At 41.9% G+C, this 24,031-nt stretch overlaps 1 protein-coding gene across 1 annotated transcript in view; it reads left to right on the forward strand.

The window, feature by feature from the left end:
- HHATL (hedgehog acyltransferase like) overlaps positions 1-24,031 on the forward strand; it is a 141,670-nt gene that overhangs the window by 29,079 nt on the left and 88,560 nt on the right. Inside the window, exons 2-5 of the mRNA XM_086941090.1 lie at positions 11,861-12,009; positions 17,454-17,521; positions 20,209-20,322; positions 23,126-23,320. Of these exons, the coding sequence (XP_086797216.1) occupies positions 11,904-12,009; positions 17,454-17,521; positions 20,209-20,322; positions 23,126-23,320 (483 nt within the window). The 5' untranslated portion in view covers positions 11,861-11,903. The remainder of the gene's footprint in view (positions 1-11,860; positions 12,010-17,453; positions 17,522-20,208; positions 20,323-23,125; positions 23,321-24,031) is intronic.

The following is a 24,031-nucleotide window of genomic DNA, read 5'->3' on the forward strand; positions in this document are numbered from 1 at the left end:
ATTCGCAAACCAAAAATGTCATACATGTCATTTAAGGAATCGCAAAATTTGCGATTCCTTAAATGCTATGGCAAAATAAGGAATCGCAAATAATTGCGATTCCTTAAATTGCGATTTTTTCTTACATATCAAAAATCGCAAAACGGCCGTTTGCGAGTCGCAAAGGCCGAAATTCTGCGAATTTCAGCCTTTGCGAGTCGCAAAAGCCTTGATACATCTGGCCCTAAGTGTTTCAAACTTTGGAGGATGGAGTACTGTTGGGATCTAGTCTTTAAGAGCTGGGAACCTGGGCGCATGAACGTTCCCTGCGTGGAACATTGTGTGTGAAGTGTTCATACTTCAGCAGTTGCTGCCGGGGAGTCTCTGTAACTGGTATGATTAAAGTATCCTCCAACTTACCTTTGCGTGGAGCTCTACTTCTTTTCATTGGCGACGATTGATGCCAGTTTCAGCCTCCCCACCATCGGTTCGAAGTGCTGCGACCAGCTGGTTTGTTCGATCGACTTCCTATGACCACCAAATTCTGCGTTTTGCCTACCACCTTTCAGAGATTCCAGTCAGTCTCATGCAGTGGTAGTGGCCTCTGTTGTATCCTTGTTATTTGGGAGTCTGCGTGGTCAGTGTTTTGAGGTACTTTCTTTCTATTTGTCTTTGGCACGCGATTGAGCCGTTTCTGCTCTTGCGTCACCGCGTTTGCCTGACTTTGGTCCTGCACGTCCTGCCTGGCGTTCACGCAACACTGACGCTGCGTGCGGCCATTTTAGGTTGCCATTTCCATAGCAACCTCGCTGATGCGCACAGCTTTATATTCAGTGCTTTCAGCCGATCAATCAGTGACAATAGTAGTGGCATTGCGCTCCATTTTCACTGATGCTCACAGTTTTACTTGCTACATGTACAGTTGGGTCCATAGCAACCTCGCTGATGCGCACAGCTTTATATTCAGTGCGTTCAGCCGAAGAATCAGCGACAGTAGCATTGGCATTGCGCTTCATTTTCACTGATGCGCACAGTTTTACTTGCTACATGTACAGTTGGGTTGTTTCCCCCAACCTTAGTGCTTCTTCCACTGATGCGCACAGTTCTTTTCTCATGTGCTCAACAATGTTTGCACAGTTTCATTGATAACATCTGTTCACACTATTCTTCACTTCTGTTTTGCGCAGCATTTTTTCATGATGCATATCACTTTGTGTTGCTTTAGGTAATTTGTTTACATTCATTTTTACAAGATTTGTTTTTCATTGTTAGTGTGGGGCAGCAACTCCCCCACGTGCCGCTATGGATCACGTTATACAACCTCCACCCTTTTTACAATCCGCTGGTACGCCTCCTGTGAAGTGGGATGATTGGAAGGACACGTTTGAGGCGTATTTGGAGGCAATCGATCGAGAGACTTTTACTTCTAAAAAAAAGAAAGCCTTATTGATTTATAACCTTGGGGCTGAAGGTAGAAGTGTTTTAAAAACTTTACCCATGGAAACTGTGAGCACTTTAGTGACTGGAGGAGATAGTGGTGATTCCTTGTTGGTGGATGATTATGCTACAGTCATCAAAACCTTGTACAAGCGTTTTAGTCCTAAAAGGAATGTTGTTCTTGAACGTCACAAATTTCTCCAGCATGCTCAAATTCCTGGTGAATCAATTGATGACTTTGTGGCCGCGCTCAGAATTCTTGCTGTTAATTGCAATTATCGGGAATTTAGGGATGAAATCATTCGTGATCAGTTGATTGAGAAGACCTCCAACAAGAAAATTCAAGAAAAATTACTATTGTCTGATGATCCTGATCTAGAAACTGCTCTTACTCTTGCTAGATCTAATGAACATTCTCAGTTTTGTGTAAAAGTGATGAGCAATCCTACCTCTTCTATCGAGGTTAAACTTTTGAAAACCACTCCCAAATCCTCCAAATCGCCATCTGTTACTAAGCCTTCTCCTTCTGGGGTTCCACTTTCCTCCGTTGTGTCTTCTAGCCAAACTAAGACTGTACCAAAGGATGTAATATGTTTCCGTTGTGGCAGTACTACTCATCTTGACAATGCTAAGTTTTGTTTTGCATTAAATCAGACTTGTTACAATTGTGGAAAGAAAGGCCACTATTCTAGGATGTGCAAAGTTGCTTCCACTAAGAGAAATCAAGATCAAACTGTAAAAACCATTACTGATGACTCTGATGAAGAGAACTATGAATTACTTATGCTGTCTTCCTCTGCATTTCTAGGGGATGGTGTGGTGGAGTTAGCTGCATTAGGGGGTGTTCACAAAAGAAAATCACCTTCCTGCCATATTTCTGTAAATGATACCTGTCTGACCTTTTTAGCTGATTCTGGTTCTCCTTTTACCTTAGTAAATGCTGCGGATTGTGACAAGATAGGAAATGTGCTACTGGGGGAATCCTGTATAAAAATCTTTGCCTATGGTGGGAAACGGGTTGAACTTTTAGGAAAATTTGTTGCCAAACGCAGATTTCATTCTGATCTTGCTTCTGGTACTGTATTTGTGGTCAAGGAGGGAGCCAATCTTTTAGGTTGGGAGGAGCAGGGAAATTTAAACATTGTGCTGGATCCCAATCATCCTGATATGGTAATTTCCCGTAGCGAGTTTTATAAATCTTTTCCTGGTTCATCTTCTCATATTGTGACCCAATTGTCTGGTGTCAAGTGGGAACATATGTTTCCTGAAGTTTTTGATGGGAAGCTTGGGAAACTCATAGGTTTCCAACACCAGATTGTTCTCTAAGATGATGCTAAGGCTGTAGCGCACAAGGTTCGTAAGGTGCCTTTGAGTCTTTGTCCTGAACTCGAAAAAGAGTTGGAACGGTTGTTTACGGCTGGGGTGATTGAGCCCATTGAGGGTTCTGAGTGGCTCGCACCAATTGTTTTGGCACGAAAATCTGACAACTGTCTGAGGATGTGTGTTGATTTGCGTGATCTGAACGCTAACATCTAGGTCATCCGTCAACCCCTTCCTAATATCAATGAATTGTTGACCACTCTAGACATTGCCAGATTCTTCACTTCCCTAGATATTTCTTCTGCGTACCATCAGATTGAACTTAGCAAAGAGTCTAGGCATTTGACTTCCTTCGTAACCCCTGAAGGCGCTTACTGTTACATTCGGATGCCCTTCGGCCTTGCCTCAGCTTCGGCTGTTTTTCAACGGTTAATGAAAAACTTATTTAAGGATATTCCTGGAGTTGTTTTTTTCCAGGATGATATCATTATTCATGGAAAGAATGAACTTGAACATGATGAGAGAGTTAAACATGTTTTGAGCATCATTAAGGCAAGTGGGTTAACATTGAGGGCTGACAAATGTAAGTTTTTGCAAGATGGTGTTGATTACTTAGGTCACCACATTTCTCACAAAGGTATCGAACCTAAATTTAAGATTATTGATGCTTTTCAAAACGCACCCACGCCCACGAATAGGGATCAGCTTCGTTCATATTTGGGGCTAGTAGAATATTATTCGAAATTTGTCAGAAACTTTTCCACCAAGACTGCTTCTATGCGCAGTTTGCTTAAAAAGAATGTCAAATTTGTATGGGATGAGGATTGTCAGAATAACTTTGTATCGATTAAGAATGAGATTGTACAAGCTGGTCGACTCTAACTATTTAATATTAATGACTAATGCATTATTTCAACTGATGCTAGCAAAGTGGGTCTAGGTGCTGTTCTTCTTCAGAAAAGAAGTGATGGTCGTGAGGAAACCATTGATTTTGCTTCTAGAACCTTGAGGGGGGCAGAAGGCACTTATTCAACTATTGAGAAGGAAGCTTTGGGTTTGTAGTGGGGTGTGCAGCATTTCAAAAACTTTCTATCGGGCAATTAATTCATTTTGAGGAGCGACCACAAACCTTTAGTTGACCTATTCACTACAAAGGGGGTGGTAGGGCCACACCACGGGTTGCCGAATGGCAGTTTAGGTTGCAAGAGTTCCGCTATCGCCTTGAGTACGTGCCTGGTGTTAAAAATCATGTTGCTGATTGCCTGTCAAGGTTGCCCCTTTGTTCTGAGAATGATGTTCCTGTGAGTGATGATTTGGAGATGTTGTGTGCTGTGTGTTCTTTAAATGACACTGTTGGTTGTGCTCTTCCTGAGCGAGAGTGGTTGGATGGGGTAACTGAGGATGATGTGGTCTTAAAGGTCATTGTCTGTTTATCTGGTGTGTGGCCGTGTGATAAGAATTGTCCTTCTGAATTGGTTCCTTTTAAAAGAGTCAAAGACGAATTGTCTGTTGTGGATGGCATGTTACGTAGGGGTGGTTTACTTGTGGTTCCTTTTTCCATTCGGAACAGAATTCTTGATTTGGCTCACGAAGGCCATCCTGTCATTCGTGCTATGAAGCGCAGGGTTAGACAAGATTTTTGGTGGCCGGCATTAGATAAGGACGTGGAACATTTTGTACGAGATTGTTGTACATGTGTCACTAGTGACAAATCTCAACTGACAAGGCCTAATCCTGTTTAACCTATTGTTGTAAAGAATATACCTTAGTCTCAACTGGCTTTTGATATTGCTGGTCCTTTTGGTCTCATTGGTTGCTCTCCCAAGTATGCTCTGGTTCTTATTGATTACATGTCTAAATGGCCTAAGGTGAGGTTTGTTGACAATGCCAACTCGTCATCCATCATTGGTTTCTTTCTTGATGTTTTTCTTAGGGAGGGTTTTCCGGAAGAACTGGTCTCTGATAATGGCACTCAGTTAACCTCATTTGAAATGCAGGGATTTTTTAAGGATGCGGGGATTAAGCATGTTTGTACATCTCTGTATCACCCACGGAGTAACGGTTTGGTTGAACGGTTCAACCGCGTCGTCAAGGAACATGTGCAACTTGCTTTGGTGAATGGGTTGCATTGGCGCAAGGCACTTTGTGATATGTTGTGGGCTGTGAGAACTAGTCCTCATAATAGCACTGGAGTTTCCCCGTTCACTTTGCTTCGGGGTAGAGTTGCGGGTTCCAAACTGAATAAAGAGTGGATGTCAAGGAGAATGGTCGATTCCAGTAAATTGTCTGGGGTGACTGATGTTAGAGCTGCTGTACAGTTGAAGTATGATACTAGGCCTGGTGTGCGTCATTCCCTGGATGTAAAGGTGGGTGATTGGGTGAGATTAAAAAAACCCGGTTTTCTCCGCAAAGGCCAGTCTCGTTTTTCATCTCTGAAAAGGGTGTCTGCAGTGAAAGAACGGGTGGTGGTGTTGATGGATGGTAGGGTGTGGAATAAATCTTGCATTTCCTTTGTTCCTAAACCTATGATTGATGAGGTCAACAGAAGAATGGGAACTCATTTCCCTTCCGTGTCCTCTGATGTTTTTGGTAGGAATGATATTGTTCTTCCAAGTCGTGCTCCTCTCAAGAGAGTGTCATCCAGGACAAAACGTTTAACTGTCAAGTTTCATGATTATAATATGCAGTAATTGGGAAGGTGTCATCCTGGATTAAACTATACTTGTCTAGTTCATGTTTATAATATGCTGAAGTGTGTTGTCATTATATTTTTGTCTTCGCTTCTTGTTTTATGAATCTTTGTTTTCTTCACCTTCCTATTTTATCTCTTCTGTTCCTTTTATCTTCTTTTCTGTTTTTTCTGTCTTTGCTTATTTTATTGAAGGAGAGGAGGTGTGTTGGGATCTAGTCTCTAAGAGCTGGGAACCTGAGTGCATGAACGTTCCCTGCGTGGAACATTGTGTGTGAAGTGTTCTTACTTCGGCAGTTGCTGCCTGGGGTTCTCTGTAACTGGTATGATTTAAGTATCCTCCAACTTACCTTTGCGTGGAGCTCTACTTCTTTTCAAGTACACTTGTCACTAAAGGACTGGAAAGGATATCAGCATAACTTGAATGTTTGACTGGTTTAAGTTTATTTGACATGTTGCAGTGAGCTAAAAAAGAAGGAAGATGGTTGGGGTTTCTGACCTTTTATTGTGTTGGAATTTTTATTGAGTTTTATGTTCTTTAGAGGGGCTTTTATGGGTAGAGGCAAGAAAGGAGATTCCATAATATTAGCTTAAGGGTCTTGAATAAAATCCCCTTTTTCTGCCCACCAGGCCAACAACGCTTTGCATTCAGGCATTTGTAGGACAGACTCATATTGGTAATTCAAAGCACCCAGAATGCAACTTGCTGTTGTTTGAAAAGGCGAGATACCTTCTCTTCATAGTTATCAATCGTCACTCTTTGCTTAAGGGTCATATTCAGCAAGTGCCAAGAGCACTTTGGACTCTCGGACTAGTAGATTCATGATTACTATTGAAAGCAATGTCCAAGTTCAACCAGTATGCAGATTGCTATTGGCTGAAAGCCTAGCCTGGTGGGTGACCCTCAAGACTCGAGTCCAGCTCACAGCTATGCTTCCTGTAGGCAATGTAAGCAATGTAAGCAATTGTATTAACAATCAATTTCATGGGTGCATCCTACAAGGTTAAACTATGTGTGGGCATGTCAGGACTTTCAAGTTTCCCCTTTTCATATGTGAGTAGCTCACCCAGTCCAGGTTTTTCTTTGCATTCTGGGAGTTGTAATTCTGTTTATTACATTTTAAAAGGAGGATTACAAGACCCAGAAGGCAAAGCAAGATCTCATGTTCCCAGTTCTAAACGTGAGTAGTTCATTCAATCCAGGATTTTTTCCCTGAGATCTGAGATTTAGTTTTATGATGGTTTAAACATGCCTACAAATCCCAGAATGCAATAAACATACTGGATTAAATGAACTACTCCCACATGGAACTGGGAAACTTGAGAGCTCTACTTTTTAAGATTTAAAAGCTATGTTCGCAAGAAGTAGGGGTGGGCTCTAATGTATGCGACTGTTGATGCAGTTTTTAAAGTGCCTCCTCTTAAATAGTAAATCTTGTACAGCTATCATGCTCCATTCTTAGATATCTTTTACAGTCCAGGTCTTTCACTTTTCATTCTGGGAGCTGTAGTCCTTTTTTCCCATTATCCAATCAGGACAAACCCAGAATGCAAAGCAAATAAAACTGGACAGGATGAGCTACTGAGACATTGACTGTGGAAAATTAAGATCTCTGAATTAAGAAACAATAGGTGCTTACAGATTAAACTCTTAGCTTAAACATGAACCCACCCCAGATTCTATTAATGTAACAAAGACACATAGCTGCTAACATGTTCCATGCACATCCGTTGCCTTTAACCAGTTTGCAGTGTAGTTAACAATTCCTTTCATTCTGTGACTTGTAGGCTTGCTTTTCCAATTATAGCTATGCACTTTCCAGTATTTAAGTGTTTCTGCCTAAAAACACAAGGAATCCCTGAAGATGTCACATATTTTCTGGGACCTACTGGCAGCTGTGTAGATAAGAAGAGTTTATTGTGTTTTGATTGTTAAATCAAGCATACTACTATACTAATTGTTCTTGTTAATTGTAGTTCTGATGTCAGTGCTAGCCTGCAATAAAAGAGGAGGATGACAGATCATGTCTGACATATGTTAATACAACAAGAAAACGTTGGAAAGTTGTGGCCCACCACGAAGACCGAAACGTCGAAAACCTCATCTATTTCCACAGTGATTTTTTTTTCCCATAGGAATTGATGTCTGTATTGATCAGGCTCATTTTCCGTTTATGTATTTGCTTGGAATAGATGCTTACACTAATGACCCTGAGGTATAAATTCTAGCATATCATCTGTTAACCTCGGCCATTGTGTATTGTTCCAGTCTTTTGTACCCTTTCATGTTTACATTAGAAAAGTTTGTATCTTGAAAAACTCACACCCATTTGAAGAGTATCTCTGGTAGATTTATTGGGACACAAATTAACTTTTATCAGTTCAGCAGGAAACAAGTACTGGTTTTAGCATACCTCAGTAATTCTGCTTAGGAGTTTTACTGGACCACAGAGGAGGGTTATTTTGTATATTAGGCATCTCTCTTATTCTATGGAATTTCACTGTCTTAAATGGTTTGAGGTTAAAGAATTTACAGTACCTCTCATAACATGCTTTTTAAATGTTGTTAAAAGTACTGAATGAGTTGTTTTTTTGGAGGTGTGGGCTGTGTTACACTTCGCAAGCAGAATCCGATGAGCGTACAATCTGTGACTTTATAAATGATGTCTCTTTTACAGTGAAAAACTCTAAAATGGCTATTCCCATATTTTCTTTTGTATTTTGAATTTGTGGTGCATGAACAGTAGGATGTTGCCTTCCTTCTCAGTGAAGCTTTGTTACTTATTCGTGTCAACGAGGTTCTGATTGACTCCTAAGTGTTGGGACTATCGGCTGTCACTTTTATCAAGTCATAGATTCAGTCCTTGAGATATGAGGATTGTGATGGCTTTACTCTACAGCTGGAGTGCAATGTAGAACCCCATGGGAATTGTGGTGCTTTTACAGTTATTCACCACATTAATAATGCAAGAAGTGCTTAAGTTAACCAAACATGAAATGGCAGGGTATCTGAAGGTTGTTTGCTTCATGTTTTAGATTGGAACATTAAAACTGTCCTTTTTTGTTTTATGGACGGACTCCAATTTAGTATCATAAATGGACACGTGATGAGCTGCTTATGGATCTGGAACCACTTCTTTGCATTTGGTTCCATTAGTCATGTTGATGTTTTTTATTTTATGTGATCATGTGAGGTTACATTGGAACTGTACAATTGTCAATTTCACTGCAGGTGATCAACAGTACAACTCATACAAAAGTTTTGAGCATTGATATAACAAAATAGATCCTGGCATCAAACATAGAAATCGGAATATCCATCCGGATATAAATGCATTACGGTTTAGGGCTGATTTTAGCATTTTTACTGTGTCCCTATAATTTCCCTTGAGCTCTACAGGCAAAATAAAAGTAGAAATAGGAAGCTGTAATGTTAATGGCCTGCCACAGACACTATCATAAATAAAGCAGGGTAAATTATGTGGCTTGAATTTACAATGATGCCGTAGTGAAAAATAAAATGGCTGTATTCAACAAAGTGGTCTAAATATATGGAGAATTGCTTTCCTGATTATAATAAAAATGAACTGATAATGCCTGCATATGCAGTCATACATTCCAATCAGTTTGTAGTTGTGCACATCAAATTTTGTATGACAGGCCCAGACTTCACTTTATTCTTTTTATACTACTTACCTACTAACATAAGCATGTTGATTTCAGGGCTGTCTGTACTTAATGTATCCGTAGTTCTGGATTTATACACACTACTGTATTAGAAGCATGGTTCATGTTTAGAGAGAAGAATGTAGGTGACCCCCCCCCCCCCCCTTCAGCCATTGATTGTGTTGAATCAGGCCGTCATCCATTTCAGAAGGTGCCATTCACCTCTTGGATCACTCCAGATGATTATGTCTGTCTCACCATCATGCTATTGGCTATTCAGAATATTAATCCACCTTCAAGGGAGGGCTTTGCTTGCAATGTATGAGGTACATGTTTGCAGCAGCATGAGGACCTGACCGGACTATTTAGAGAGTGCAGAAGCCATCTTGAATCGAAGGTTGCCCCCACTAAAATCAGCACATTTTGCACGTTAACGAAGTGCTTACTTGAAATATGATCTTCATAAGACTACAAATGCAACATAAGTTCTTACTTATGAAGAAACTGTATTTTTGCATGCCCAAAAACTACAACAAAAATGCAAACCAAATCATTTTATTACAAATTAGAGCACATACGTATTGTACTACGCACATGTATATTTCTTGCTCTTACTTACCTTAAAATAATGTTTGGAATTTTACGAGTATGGCTTTTGTTGTTGGAGGCAGTGGTCGAAGTGGGGAATTAAAAGTAGGGGAACTGTGGGTGGAGAATCAGGGGCGGGAATAACCGAAGATTGGATCAGTGGGCGGAGTCAGGGGTGTGGCTAGAAATCGCAAAACATACCCATTTTTAGTACATTTAGCATTTCATTGACCAGTTAGAGCTTATAACGTTATTTAATTCAAACAATGGATAGACATGTTTATTTAAGGTTTAATTCAGGAAAAAGCAAATACTCACAGGGAATACAGGTTTATGTAAAGCATGCAAAATATAAGCAGGAACAATGGCATGGGCGCAAATTCAGGATGGTGAGTGTAAAAATTCAGGACAAAAATTCAGGGCATCGGGTATGCTTTGCAGACACATCAGTGGATGTCATGCAATAGTATATAAATAAATAGGCAAGGAACATAAGTACAAGTCACCGCCCCTTCCCTCTCACGCCTCTTCCTTCACACCGCCCCTTTCCTCTCACCGCTCCTTCCCTCTCACCGCTCTTTCCCTGTCACCGCTCCTTCCCTGTCACCGCTCCTTCCCTGTCACCGCTCCTTCCCTGTCACCGCTCCTGCCCATTCACCACTCCTGCCCATTCACCGCTCCTGCCCATTCACCGCTCCTGCCCCCTCACTTCTCCTGCCCCTCACTTCTCCTGCCCCGTCACTTCTCCTGCCCCGTCACTTCTCCTGCCCTGTCACTTCTCCCGCCCCGTCACTTCTCCCGCCCCGTCACTTCTCCCGCCCGTCACTTCTCCCGCCCCGTCACCTCTCCTTTCCTGTCTCCTCTTCTGTCCTATAATAAGATTATCATCTGCCATATCCTATCATCATTTGGTGCAGGTGTTCATCTATTTACTTCCATTCCCGAGGCCAGAGATGAAATTAAATTAAACTTGCGAATGACGCTGTTTACTCAGTGACTTATTGACCCAATTGTTTTTTTTTGCGGAACATTGTGAGTTTATTGCTTTTTGGTCATGTGCAGAACACCACTTTATAACAAGATGTCATTAATTTGTGCTGTAATTACGCAACTATCAATACAGTGCATTTGAAACTGCAAGATATTTGCTGTTTTGGCGGAAGCTCATGGTTATTGTCCAATATTACTGGGAGTGTTTATCGAGAGATTCCGTAGTATCTTGGATTACACAAAAAGCATACATCCCCCGAAAAATAAATGTAAATTAAAGAAAGGACCAAGAGAATCTTCCCGAGTCGTAATGAGAAATTCATCACCTGTTAAATATGTCTCATGACAATTGTTATTTCACCCCAAAAAAAGACAGGTGGGTATCTAATGATGCAGAAGGAAATGTATTGTATACCTGCACGTTACAGAATGTTACTGCATGTATAGGAGTATTGCTAACAATTGGGCCGATTAGGATAGCGGACGGATCGCCACGGCCATGCAGGCGGTGGCGATCCGTCTGCCATCCGTCACCGTCCACAAGCAATTCCCCCCGCCATATTACAATGGCGGGGGGACCGCGGCGGACAGAAAGACTGTCCGCCGCTCTTCCGCTGCGGTCACAAGATGACCGCGGCGGAAAAGGTCTAATATGATGGCAGTGTCTATCAGACACCGCCAGCCATATTAGGATGGGCTTTGGGGTATGCCTTTTCGTGGCGGCAATGCCGCCACGGAAAGGCATACGGTCTTTGCTTTGGGGGCCCGTTGCGGGCCCCCAGGGTGTAGGGCGTTTGGGGGGTGCACATGGGGGGTACCTATGGTACCCCCCAGCATTTCAATGTACAACATGACAGGCACCGCGAGGTGCCTGTCATGTTTTGCATTGAAATGAACATCGTGCATTTTTAGCATTGCGGCGGGCGATGCTGAGAGCACCGCCCGCCACAATGTTAAAAATGCTGGATGCACCCGCCACTGTGGTGGGCGCATCATAATTGCTATGGTGGGACCGCCACACACGTGGGGGACGGACAAAGTTCGTCCGCCATCCTAATGGACCCCATTGTGTGGTGTAGAGTACTTATGTTATTATAATCTTTAGCTGTACAGTTTCGCACAATTTACCATAAATAAATAGAACTGGCAAAAATAAGAATGACATTTTTCTCTTTCCTTCTGCTTTTCTAGATTTGTGTTTCAACTGAGTGTCCCGCGGGGTTGATCAGCCAGCATGGGGGTGAAAGCTGCCTTGCCGCAGTATGAGTTGGGATTCTATGCCTTGGTTTTGACATGCGCCTTGGCATACTCTGCAAATGGAATCTTTGAAGCGTCTAGTGGTAAGACTTACACTTCTGTCTCAGGAACCTAAACTGTGTCTTTCAAATAAAGCACATTTCCAAGACCCACTTATATAGCAAGTTCAGCTCTGTTGGAGCACAGTTTTCCGAGTTCTTCGCAGATAGGGTAGTCACTGATGGTATTTTTGAGAGTAACAAATGTCATTTTACTTGTGTGAATTTGTACTGATTTTCCAAATTGAGTGTGGCAACAAGTAGTTCATGTTTCAGTGCACTTTATAACAAAACTGGGGATAGATTGGGCATAACTGGCAATTTTAATTTGGCGCATCAGAGAGAAAAAAGATGTTAATTGTAATTGATCAGCCCGGGCATGCAGCTTCTAGTACAGTTTTCTAGACCAATGCATAGTTTGCCTGCTTGGTGTATAATGGTCATGCTTGGCTGATGTACCACAAGCTATCAGTGGCACACACACCATTTTATATCCAAAGGTGTTCAAAAGATCAAAATATTCTACTTAACAAATTTCCGTCACTTGGAGATCCTTGGGCAATGAATCGTGGTTCAACAAAATCTGAAACTCCGTTCATTAAGATTTATTTACAAACCTGACCAAATGGAGGAGTTTTATGAATTAGTGTTAATGAACGGAGAGTGACCATTATTTTAGTCAGATACCAGCTTTTATTTAGTCTTTATTCACTCCTTCTTTTGACCGATATGGGGACTGATGCTCAGATAGACAGTATCTGCTAAAGTATTTTTTAAGGAGGCAGTGACATTGGTCCGGATTAGATGTGGAAAGCGCGGAATCTGGGAGGGTTTTCGGTGGACTTTCCTCCAGCACAGGGACAGTATATTGGAAGAAAATCCATTGGTTATGATCTTCCTGATCCAGCACCTAGAACAAATGAGAAGAATTTATATTAAAACCTAAATGTAAATCAGGTCCCTAGTTTGTCACTATGTGTCACTAGCTGGGACCAGTGTTTCATGTGTCTTTATGATATTTAAATACACAGGACAATAAAATATTACCATGGACACAAAAGTGGCTAATTGAGAAAAAAAATTTGGTACAAGAGGCTAATTTATCTTAGACCTACTGGTCAGCAGTCTGGTTCCAGAGTTTCTTATCCCCAATTTCTGGAGCTCACGTTTACTTCCCATGAATTTTAAGAAATTGGTTGGCATCCGTTTGTGGATGACTCTCAAACATTATTTCAAGGAGGAGGTAGCAGTGGGAATGGAAGCATCAATATGAAAAAAAGAATGTATGACGTTATTACACATACTGATACCACGCATGCCGTAACTACACAGGTATTACTTCTCTAGTGCATTTACAATGACCTGCCATTACCACGACATGCGCATTCTTTGACCACGCATATGTTTTTACCAAGCATGCCATTACAATGCAAAGGCATGCATGGTACTGGCACACACTTGGTAAAAGTGATTAAGGTAAGTAACACTACACCTGCACAACCCCCTACCCCCCGGCCTTGCCGTACCCTAAACCCTGAAACACTACCCCTGCACAACCCCCAACTCAATCCTTTTCCTAACCTAAACCCTAAAACAACACTAACCCTACACTAACCCCGGTCCTCTTCCCTACCCTAAACCCTAAAACACTACCCCTGCACGATCCCCTACCCCCGGCCCAATGTCCTCTCCATACCCTAAACCCTAAAACACTACCCCTGCACGATCCCCTACCCCCGGCCCAATGTCCTCTCCATACCCTAAACCCTAAAACACTACCCCTGTACGATCCCCCTGACCACCAATTCTTTCCCTACCCTAAACCCTAAAACAGCACTACCCCTGCATGACCCCAACCCCTGGCCCCCCAGTCGTCTCCCTACCCTAAACCCTAAAAAAACTACCCCTGTACGAGCCCCCCAACACTCTCTCTAGCCTAAACCCTAAAACACTACACCTGCATGACCCGCTGACCCCTAATCTTGGCCCTACCCTGAACTCTAAAACACTTCCCCTGTATGACCCCCCCCCTACCCCCCCCCGGCCCCAGTCCTTGCCATACCCAAAACCCTAAAAAATTACCCCTGCACGACGACACCCCCCCCCCCCTCGGCTCCTAAATTAGTAACCCCCACCCCAGGCCCAATCCCCCTCACCTTTCTCTCCTCGTGGTTTGTGCGGTGCAGGCAGCTCATCTGAGGGGCGGTACACATTGTTGTGAGGAAGCAAAAGAGTTTCTGTTTACTCACAACAACATGGTTCGCCTATCTTTTTTTTAATAACATATGAGCTTTTACCATACACACATTTAAAAGGAAATTCGTTGTTAAGGCATGCGTGATAAAAGTACATACGTTGCAAAAAAATGCATAGTAAAGTCTACGCATTGTTACAGCGCATGAGTGGTAATGCTTACGCTGTAATGGTATGCGTGGTAAATGTAGGCATGGGCGGAAAATCCGTTCCGCTCGCGGATTTTGCGGATTTTCGGGAAATCCGCAATCCGCGAGATTTGCGAATTTCCTGCAAAATCCGCAAATCCGCGAGCAGCGGATTTTGCTCGCACTGCTCGCACTGTTCGCGTGAGTTCGCGCCCCGCGAATAAGTGCGAAATTGCAGAAATACGATCTAAGCAAAACTGAAAGTAACTACTTACCAGGTTCAAAAGTTCAGGCACATCATTAGTAGCCATTTCCTGTAGTGCTTCCTGAGGGGCCCCTCCAGAGTTCAGTTGCCAGTTGAAACTATTATGTGACCCTGCTATGAACCTCAGAATAGTTACACATATGCCACAAAGGTCATGAATTACAGCTAAGGGAGACAAGCAGGAGCCAGGCTGGAAGTTAAAATCCATTAATCAGCCCCTAATTCATTATTGTCAGTTGGGGCAGGGCAGGTGTTGTAACTAATTTTGCAACAATGAAAGCACTTAGCAAGTGCAAAAGATCACTAATCAGGGCGCACTAAGGAAGCAGGTGCCAGCTAAAAAAATATTCTGTGACACATTAATCAGCCCCAAATTAATTCAGGTCACTTGAGGCAGGGAAGGTGTGCTTTGCTTTGCCGAAAATAATGTACACTGGACAACCAGAGGGTGTGGTGATGAAACAGAGGGTGGCATGGGTGGGCCAGAGGGTGGCATGAGTAGTCAGAGAGTGGCAGTGGTGACAGAGAGTGGCAGTGATGAAGAAGAGTGTCCCAAACAGGTTGGACACGTAGAAACAACAAGTTCGCAAAACTTGCGACCCGACAGGTAAGTTCGCTAATTGCGAAATTGTAAAAACCCTCGCGAACTGGCAGAAACACGGGCGAACACAAAAAAAAAAAAATCCGCAAATTCGCGGGAATTCGTGGATTTTGCGGATTGCGAGTTCGCAAATCCGCAAATTCGCGGATTGCCAATCCACAAAATCCGCTCATGCCTAGGTAAATGCCACAATGTAATAGCTGTTTACCAAAAAAAAAAGTTTATTGGGCCATCATCATCTGAAAAGCACAGAGGTCTGAACTTCCTAATTAGTTGGGCTAGAATCGTAACAAAGATGTGCGGGAATGAGAGCCAAGGCCTGAGAAACTCTGCAGGAGAGAGGTGTCTCAGCTGACGTGTCATATCACGGCTACATTTAGCATGGGGTTGTTTAAAAAGAGGTGAATCACTCTAGGAAAGCACCCTATTTTAAGACTGTCTAGGAAAGCAAATAACATTGAGTGGTTGAGGGTATCAAATGTTGCCTACAAGTCCAACAAGATGAGATCAATGACCTAGCTGCCACTTGCAGTGCAGTGCACCTCAGTGATAGGAGTTTAAGGAACCACTTCCATGTGATGCTTTGGCCTTCATCCAGCTTGATAGGGATCAAGCATGGAGTAAATTTAGAAATTGATGCAACTGCACAACTCTTTCAATTTGATTTCCACAATGGGGAAGAACAGGAATCTGCCAAAATTGCTGACTCATCAGAAGAGGACAAGAGAGATTTTTTTTTAAAAAGATGGCAGTTCATTGAAGGATAAGAATTATTGGCCATGGCAAAAGGATCATTGGTGAGTTGCTGGTATATGGGGGGAATTAACTTAGGGAGCAGTCCTAGATTTCTATAGGTAAAAGATTTGCGGCCCTTGTGAGGATAACACTGGTAGCTCTCAAAGGAAAACACTGCTTTGTACTCATGTGAAACCCAGTCTGAAAGGAATAGTAAACAAACCAGACACTGACGCAAACTACAATAAGGCTAAAATCTTAAATTATGAGATAATACATGCATGGCTCACACAAACAATTCAATAACCCCTGAAAAGTAGTATTTATTTGTCGTATTTATTGCATGACAATTATTTAAACTTAAAAAAAAGAATGTTGCACATACTTGATAAACCATTCACGTAGGGAATGTTGATAGAAAGGATTTAGCAACCAGAAATTGGGAGGTAAAGATGCAGACGTTTTACTATGACAAGAGCTGAAAAGCTGAGCTTTTAAAGTGTAACATTAAGCTATAGTAGCAAAATGTAAGCATATTTTAAGTAAGGCAAGTTTACAGTGCACCCTGAAACTTTTGTACGCTTCTGAGCAACTAAACTTTAAAATTCCATGACTGTTAGATTTGTTAGATTAGACCTCCCCAGAAAATGGAAACAGTTAAATAAAGACTGTACGTTATTCTTTATGGAACATGATCAGACATGTGGTCTAGGTGTTAGCTTCCATGGAATAACTTCCATCTAATGTGGGTGCATCAACTTGTACAAATTCCTCTATCATGAGCAAATTAAAATCTCCATGTGCCTCGATTGTTATATCTGCAAAAACCACAGGTGATGGACAGAATGCAGAACAATGTCATACATTCACCCCAGTACAGAGATCTGGGCCCAAATCCATCGTTTTTTTGCACTCCACACCACCCCAGTCAGACATGGCCATATGCAAATCAGTCTTACCCTGTGCCTCATGGGAACAGTCCAGCCCGAACTGCCAAGCCATGCCTTCCCTGGACCGGAAACAAGCTTCAGAGGACCGGTTTCTGGCATTCCAGCCGTCTTCAGCCTGGCTTGCTTGAATCCAGTGGTGTGGAGTGCATGGGACTCACGTCTGAGCATACCCATCCCACTCGGGGTGACAAATGCAAAAACCACAGGTGATGGACAGAATGCAGAACAATGTCATACATTCACCCCAGTACAGAGATCTGGGCCCAAATCCATCGTTTTTTTCTGTACTGGGGTGAATGTATGACATTGTTCTGAATTCTATCCATCAACTGTGGTTTTTGCTTTCGATTGTTATATCTGCAATAGGTAGAAACCCTTAGGTACAGCTAAAATTCCACTATCATTTGGTATACAAACATGTGCCATTTGCATCTCTGTCTAACCCAGTCATTTCAGTGTACCGTGTTAAGTTAGCCATTTTTACAAATAATGCATTGTATGTTCTTTATTAAAGGCATAACTTGTTTTCTTTGTTGCTCTGGTGGTGTGGTTTTTAGAGAACATGGATAGGAAAACATTTAAAGAGAGTGTGAAAGCAGGATGGCAGTACCTTGGAAGAAAGATGGTAAGTTCCTAACTATATAGCCATGTGCTAATTCAAGTACTGAAGTTTATTTTCATTCGGTTTTTAGGGTCGGGTAATTGTAAAGTTGTTTTACTGGCTAAAAAGCTCTTCAAAGACACATGTAAATGATGTATTTATTTCGCAATCCTAAATATACAAGTATTGTGATTTCCTGGTCTTTCATTCTCTAAATATTTGTATTCTTTGAGTCATTGTGGTTTTCTTCATCTGTGTTTCATCTTTATTTCTAAAGTGTGTTTCCCACTAATGTTATGTTTTGTTATCTGTATTTGTATAGCGCACTATCACCCGTGAGGGTATACCAGATCTTCACAGGTTAGTAAGACTAGTCCCAGGGAGGGGGGACTTACTTGAAGAGCCAGGTCTTCAGGGGTGCATCTAAAAAATATTATAACAGCATGTCTATGCTTTAGCTAAAGGTGCATCCTACTGGCAACGTCCACGAGATCTTACCACACCTTTGTGCATTTGATTGCAGTCACTGGGCTCGGAAAATCATTTGTGATATTTCTGACTTTTTGTTTTTTCGGGGCAGGCCAATCTACAATGTTATTGGCAATGATACTGAAGAGGCAAAACAAGACACAAGCAAATTCATGCATTTTTCCTGAACCTAAAATAGTTTTTTTGTATTTGAATTTGTTAGCCATTCTTGTTTCTTCTAACTAATTAAAATAATAATTTTAGTTGTAAAGTCATAAAACTACTCTTGCCTAATCCAATAGCACGATCAACTCACTGATGTGCAGGAGCAGGTAAGTCAGACTCCTTATATCAATCCACAAGCAATTAGTGCCTTCATACTTCATAGCTACTGTCACTGGGGCCAAACATTCAGTGGCTTCAATTAGTTTGAAGTTTTTAAAGTTGCAACGTCCTCTCCCTGACCAAGAATGCAATCAAACTCTGGGACAACATCACCACCACCAGCCCCGACGTAGTGTTCCTCACAGAGACCATACTCAAGGACTCCTCAGCCCCCAACCTTACCACTGCCACTGCAACCGGCTACAAAATGACCCACTGGGACTGGCCAGGCAGACCCAGAGAAGGAATTGAATCATCCACCACCTCTGATGACCCGACATGGAACATCTCAACTTCCACATTCATGCCAATGCCAATTCAACCGTCAGAGGTACTGTCACTTACAGACCAACATCAGTACCACGAGCCCCGTTCTGCAACACCTCCTCCAGTCCACCAACTGCACCAAGGGACTATTCCACATCGTCAGAGAATTCTCCTCCCCAGATGCTGTTGAAAACACCATACAGCCCGCCCAGTCCCACTGCAACTCACTTGCCGACTTCTTTCACACCAAGATTGCCAACATCTACAAAAACTTCAAATCCCAACCACTGCAGCTGGACCTCCCCGCTCCTCCCATAAACTTTCCACCCTACATCCTGACCGACTGGACACCTCTCTCCACTGAAACCACAACATCCATCATGTCCTCCATCCATTCTGGAGCTCTGACCCACCACACCTTTAACCTTGGACAAAAAGATATCGGACCCCCACTCATCAGCATCATCAACTCGGCGTTCAGCTCTGCCACCTTCCCAGAAACCTGGAAGCATGCCGAAGTCAAACTCCTTCTGAAGAAACCCACAGTGGACCAATATGACCTCTAGAACTACCGCCCTATATTGATCCTCACCTTCCCAGCCAAGGTACTGGAGGAAGCAATACACTGCCAACTCACTAACTACCTGGAATCCAACCACCTGCTCAACCCCTCCCAATCTGACTTTCACTCAAACGCCAGCACAGAAACCGCCTTATAGCCACCACGGACGACGTCAGAGCTATCAGTGACGGTGGTGAGTCAGCAGCCATGATCACCCCAACCTGTCAGCAGCCTTCGACACCTTCCCACTACCGCCTCATCCAAAGACTTCACCACATCAGCATCTACAACGCCCTCAAGCTGCTATCCGCTTTCTCACTGAACACACTCAGAGAATCCATCTCCAGCCTTACATCTACGACCCTAAGAGCATCATCTGCGGCGTACCCCAGGGCTCCTCACTCAGCTCCACACTGTTCAACGTTTACATGACTCCACTGGCACTCCGCTCCCACAACCATGGTCTCAACATCATTTCCTATTCCGACAACACCCAGCTCATACTCTCCCTCCCCGAAGACACGGACACCACCAGAGTGAGCTTCCAGAACGCTATGACTGATGGGTGAGGAGGAAGTCAGTATAGTAGTGAGCATTGGGGGCTGTGAGGGGAAAGAGAGAGAGGGAGAGAGAGATGGATAGTAGGTCGCCAACAGCAGCCAACTAAAGTTGTCTGTAGGCAAGACCTACACAAGCTTCATTGAACTTGTGGAAGTAATAAAAAAGATATATTGGTTACAAAACACATATATTGCTACACACAGAGTGTAAATGTGAAGGCAACAATTAATACACTGTATACATTGTCCACAAAGTGCATGTGTTATTTTTCAAATTAAAAAATGTTTTCAAAGTTGAAGGGCTCACTAATTTTCAAGTAGTTTTTAGAGGTTTTTGCAAAAAATGTTTGAGTAGAAAATGAAGTAACCAGTTGTAACATCAATGTATCTTATCTTGAGGTTTGAAAACCTGCATCATTCAGGTTGCTTTGGTCATGTCTATTTCATACATACGTTGTTTGTTTCGACAGGATGTGGCTGACTTTGAATGGATGATGTGGTTTACCACATTCAGGAACTACATCATTTTTGCACTAAGTGGGCACGTCCTTTTTGCCAAGATTTGCACAATGCTTGTACCACAGGTAAGTACAATCACTCTTCGCATGCATACTCAGCATGTCTCATATTTCTTAAAGTGCCTATTACACATGTTAGACATGGAGAACTCTTTCCCTCTGATATCTTGGTTGAATTTAACATACAGTCTCAGTTTATATGAAATAGGAGGCTCTCTACCCAAGTCTTATTTTGTGTAATTGTCAGGGGAGTCACTGATATCAATAATTTAGAATTCTGATCGGCAAGGCTGATGACACCTCTATCAGTGTGCCAAGCTTACAGCAGGTAATGAAACCTTTTAGCCAAAGAGTAGTGTGTGAATAGTTTATACTTCTGAGATGACCACACAGAGATGAAATACATGGTGGTTCATTAGTATTAATTCTGCTCACATATGATATGATTGGCTGGGGGAGAGAAAACTAGACCTATATTATCTACCGAAGGTGTCCGCCAGGGATGTATTTTAGCCCCCTTTTTATTTCTGGTTTATACGAACGGACTAGAAAGTTTTTTGTTAGAAACTGGTGCTGATTTTCCTCAGATCAATGGCAAAAGAATTCCAATGTTGTCATATGCAGATGGCACTGTCCTAATGACCCTTACTCCCAATAGCATGCAGATTTGCCTGAATGCTTTTGATATGTTTATGGGAAATTTAGATCTTGGGGTCAATTTTACTAAATCTTTTGCCATGACTTGCGGTCCGAAAAGTGTTAAAATCCGCAAGTACATGGTGAGGGATTCAAATATAGAGAAAGTTGACAACTTTAATTACTTGGGAAACCTTTTTAATAAAAAATTGAACTGGGAACCTCTGATATTAGCCCGGGTTCAAAAGGTTACACAATCAATTGAAGCTCTTTTTCGCTTTGCCAGTAAATTAGGACAACGACGTATAGCAGAAATATTATCTTTGTATAAAGCTAAATGTGTCTCTGCTATGACCTATGGTGCTGGTGCCTGGGGGTCACAAAATTGTGAAAAGCTACAGATTATGGAGAATAAATGTATAAAACGTCTCCTATCTGTCCCATCGAGCACATCAAACATTTTTTGCCATGGGGAGGTTGGTATTGAGTTTGCAAGTGACATTATAAACGTAGCTCCATTAGTATTATGGTCTAAAGTTTGGCAGTCTGAGGAACTGAAATTGACAAAAGATATCCTACAAGATTGCCTTAAACTTGAGTACTATAGGGAAATCCATTGGCTTCAATATGTCAGAGATACCCTTTATAAGATTGGTTTAGGCAACATGTTTACATACCCTGGCATGATCAATAAGGATGCTAAGTTAACTATCAAAAATGCCTATAGTTCTAAATTGGGCTCCTTAAGGAACAGTGAATATGTATTACGTGTCCGGGGCAAACTAGTGTGACCCTTTTATTTATCATATATTATGAATACGCAATGGTGTTTCTATTTGACAAGGTTTCGCCTTAGTACTCTACACTTCCTTTTTGGCTTTCCAAAGCAGGGGGGGTGGAGTGAGAAGCTACCTTGTTGCCCCTGTAATAATAAGGTCTCGCAAAACACCCTGCACCTATTTCTTTTTTGCACTTTGTATAAGGTCCCAAGAAACACTTTTATTAGACAATTACTATTATCCTTTGGATCGTGCTATTATAAAGAAGGATATGAATATCTATTATCTTTGTCAACTGCAAACATCTGTAATGCTGTACTGAGTTTTATTAGATCAGCTCTTGTGATTAGAAACCGATATTGAATGTGAAAATCAGAATTATGTAAATATGTACCGTGGTTTTATTATAGCTGGTGTTTTATATTGATGCATACTTTTATGATTTCTTTGTGAAATCGAAATAAAGTTATGAAATGATGATGATGATATGATTGGCACATAAAAGGTTTTAAATCTGCCAAAGTGAAGTCAAGCTTTCATCCTTTTAAGGTTAAAAGTGGATACTATAGCCTAATGTTTTTTAGCAACGGTTACAACTAAGACTTTTCTTTGCAGCAAACATGTGAAGAACCACATTTACAGGAGCTGATAAAAATGAAGTGCTGATAAGGCAAACTCAGTATGGGTAGGGAGCCTGTAAATCAAAGACTGAGGAGGTCACAATGCCCCAGTTCAGAACAAATGATGTAGATAGATTATCATCTTTGTCAATGTTGAACTCAAAAAATTTGATCTCAAACATCAAGGCTGACCCTCCCCATACAAACCTGTGAAATACTGATCCACACAGAGACCAGCTCTGGGCTTCTCATAACCATCTGACATATGAGTTTGTTGCTGTGAGCAGACTAGACGGGGGCTACTGCAATGCTATATTTTCTGGTGATCATGGCTTAGGTCCCCTCATGCTTTTGCCATCTTTTAACCATGTTACAGCTTCCTCTTTCCACAAGAATACTAAGACCACTATTTCAGTGGAAAGCATGAAATAAATGTGGTATATGATCCAGACGGGGAAAGTGGCACATAGTAAATTGAAACATTACCCAATCAAGCAAATTCTTATTTATAACATTCTACCAAACTAAATTCAACAGCGGCCTGTGCAGCCATAGTCAAGCAGCTAAAGGAGAAATAGGGTAATTTGTATTGTCTCCATTTTGTAGTTCGGTAAGAATTCCTGAAGCTCCTGATGCAACCCAAAGTCTGCTTTGTCCAATTCTAAGACCCTGTGGGTTAAGAAGTTTTAAAGAGCTCAATTAATCAGCCCATATTTCAAGAGGGTGGGTGATTCTCGGCATGATATATAAGCATATATCTTAAAGTCTTAAAGAATTGTTCATGGCACATATACAATATACCTATACTCAGAAATGTCTTTCATTCTCTCACAGCTACGGTCCTGGGTGTACATGATCTACGGGATACTGACGGTACTCGGAATCATGGGAAACTCCTTCTTGATGCTAGTCCTTTCCCATTGCCTTGTCCTCTACACTGTCTCCCTGGTCAAGAAAAAGTGGATATGCTTTGCCGCAGGAATTGGCTGCTTAGCAACTTTCAAATTGGAGCCTTTCAGTACTTGGCAGGTAATTTCCTAATGAAACTAGAAGCTTTCCTCTTCTTGTATTGTATATTTCTTAGTAAATTTACCCATTATCACACCTCACTTATACAGTTAACATACTATGTACTAATTGACTAGTTGGTGGGATGTGCCATGTAAATGCTTAATATTGCTAACTTGTCAGTAGAGGAAGTACACTACATAATCCAATGCATGAGGATAGTCCATTCACTAACTATTCATTCATCAGTATATATTAAACATTACAAAAGACGGTTCAGTTGGTGAAAAGTGGATCTCCAAGGAGGGGTATGGCCCTTGAAGGACTTAGGATATTTAATGCTCTATCCAATCCTATTTGATTTTTTTTAATGTGGCCTTGTAGATTTGAGTGAATATGTAACAAGTGTCCCTTATGAGAACATTGTATAAATTCCTTACTATGGTCTTACTTTCAGGAGAGAGGGCAGCCTCTGACCTCCTTTTCCACTCTCATTGTCTTTATCCCCACCTGAAAGATTTTCAGCATCTATAAGGCCTGGAGGACAGTTGCTGAGTGAGTCACATGATAGGCATGTATGACTGTTTCCACCCATTCTCTAATGGTATGTTTTTGGGGCATTAGTTTGACAAAGCTCTTCCAGTGACCAAGTTGTGTCTGCCCCCATTGCATGGGACCTTTCTGATGGAAGATACCTCTCTCTATATCACACTGAAGGTTGTAAGTTGCAAT

This window comes from Lissotriton vulgaris, chromosome 10 (genome assembly GCF_964263255.1).
Source record: "Lissotriton vulgaris chromosome 10, aLisVul1.2, whole genome shotgun sequence".
Classification (NCBI taxonomy): Eukaryota; Metazoa; Chordata; class Amphibia; order Caudata; family Salamandridae; genus Lissotriton; species Lissotriton vulgaris.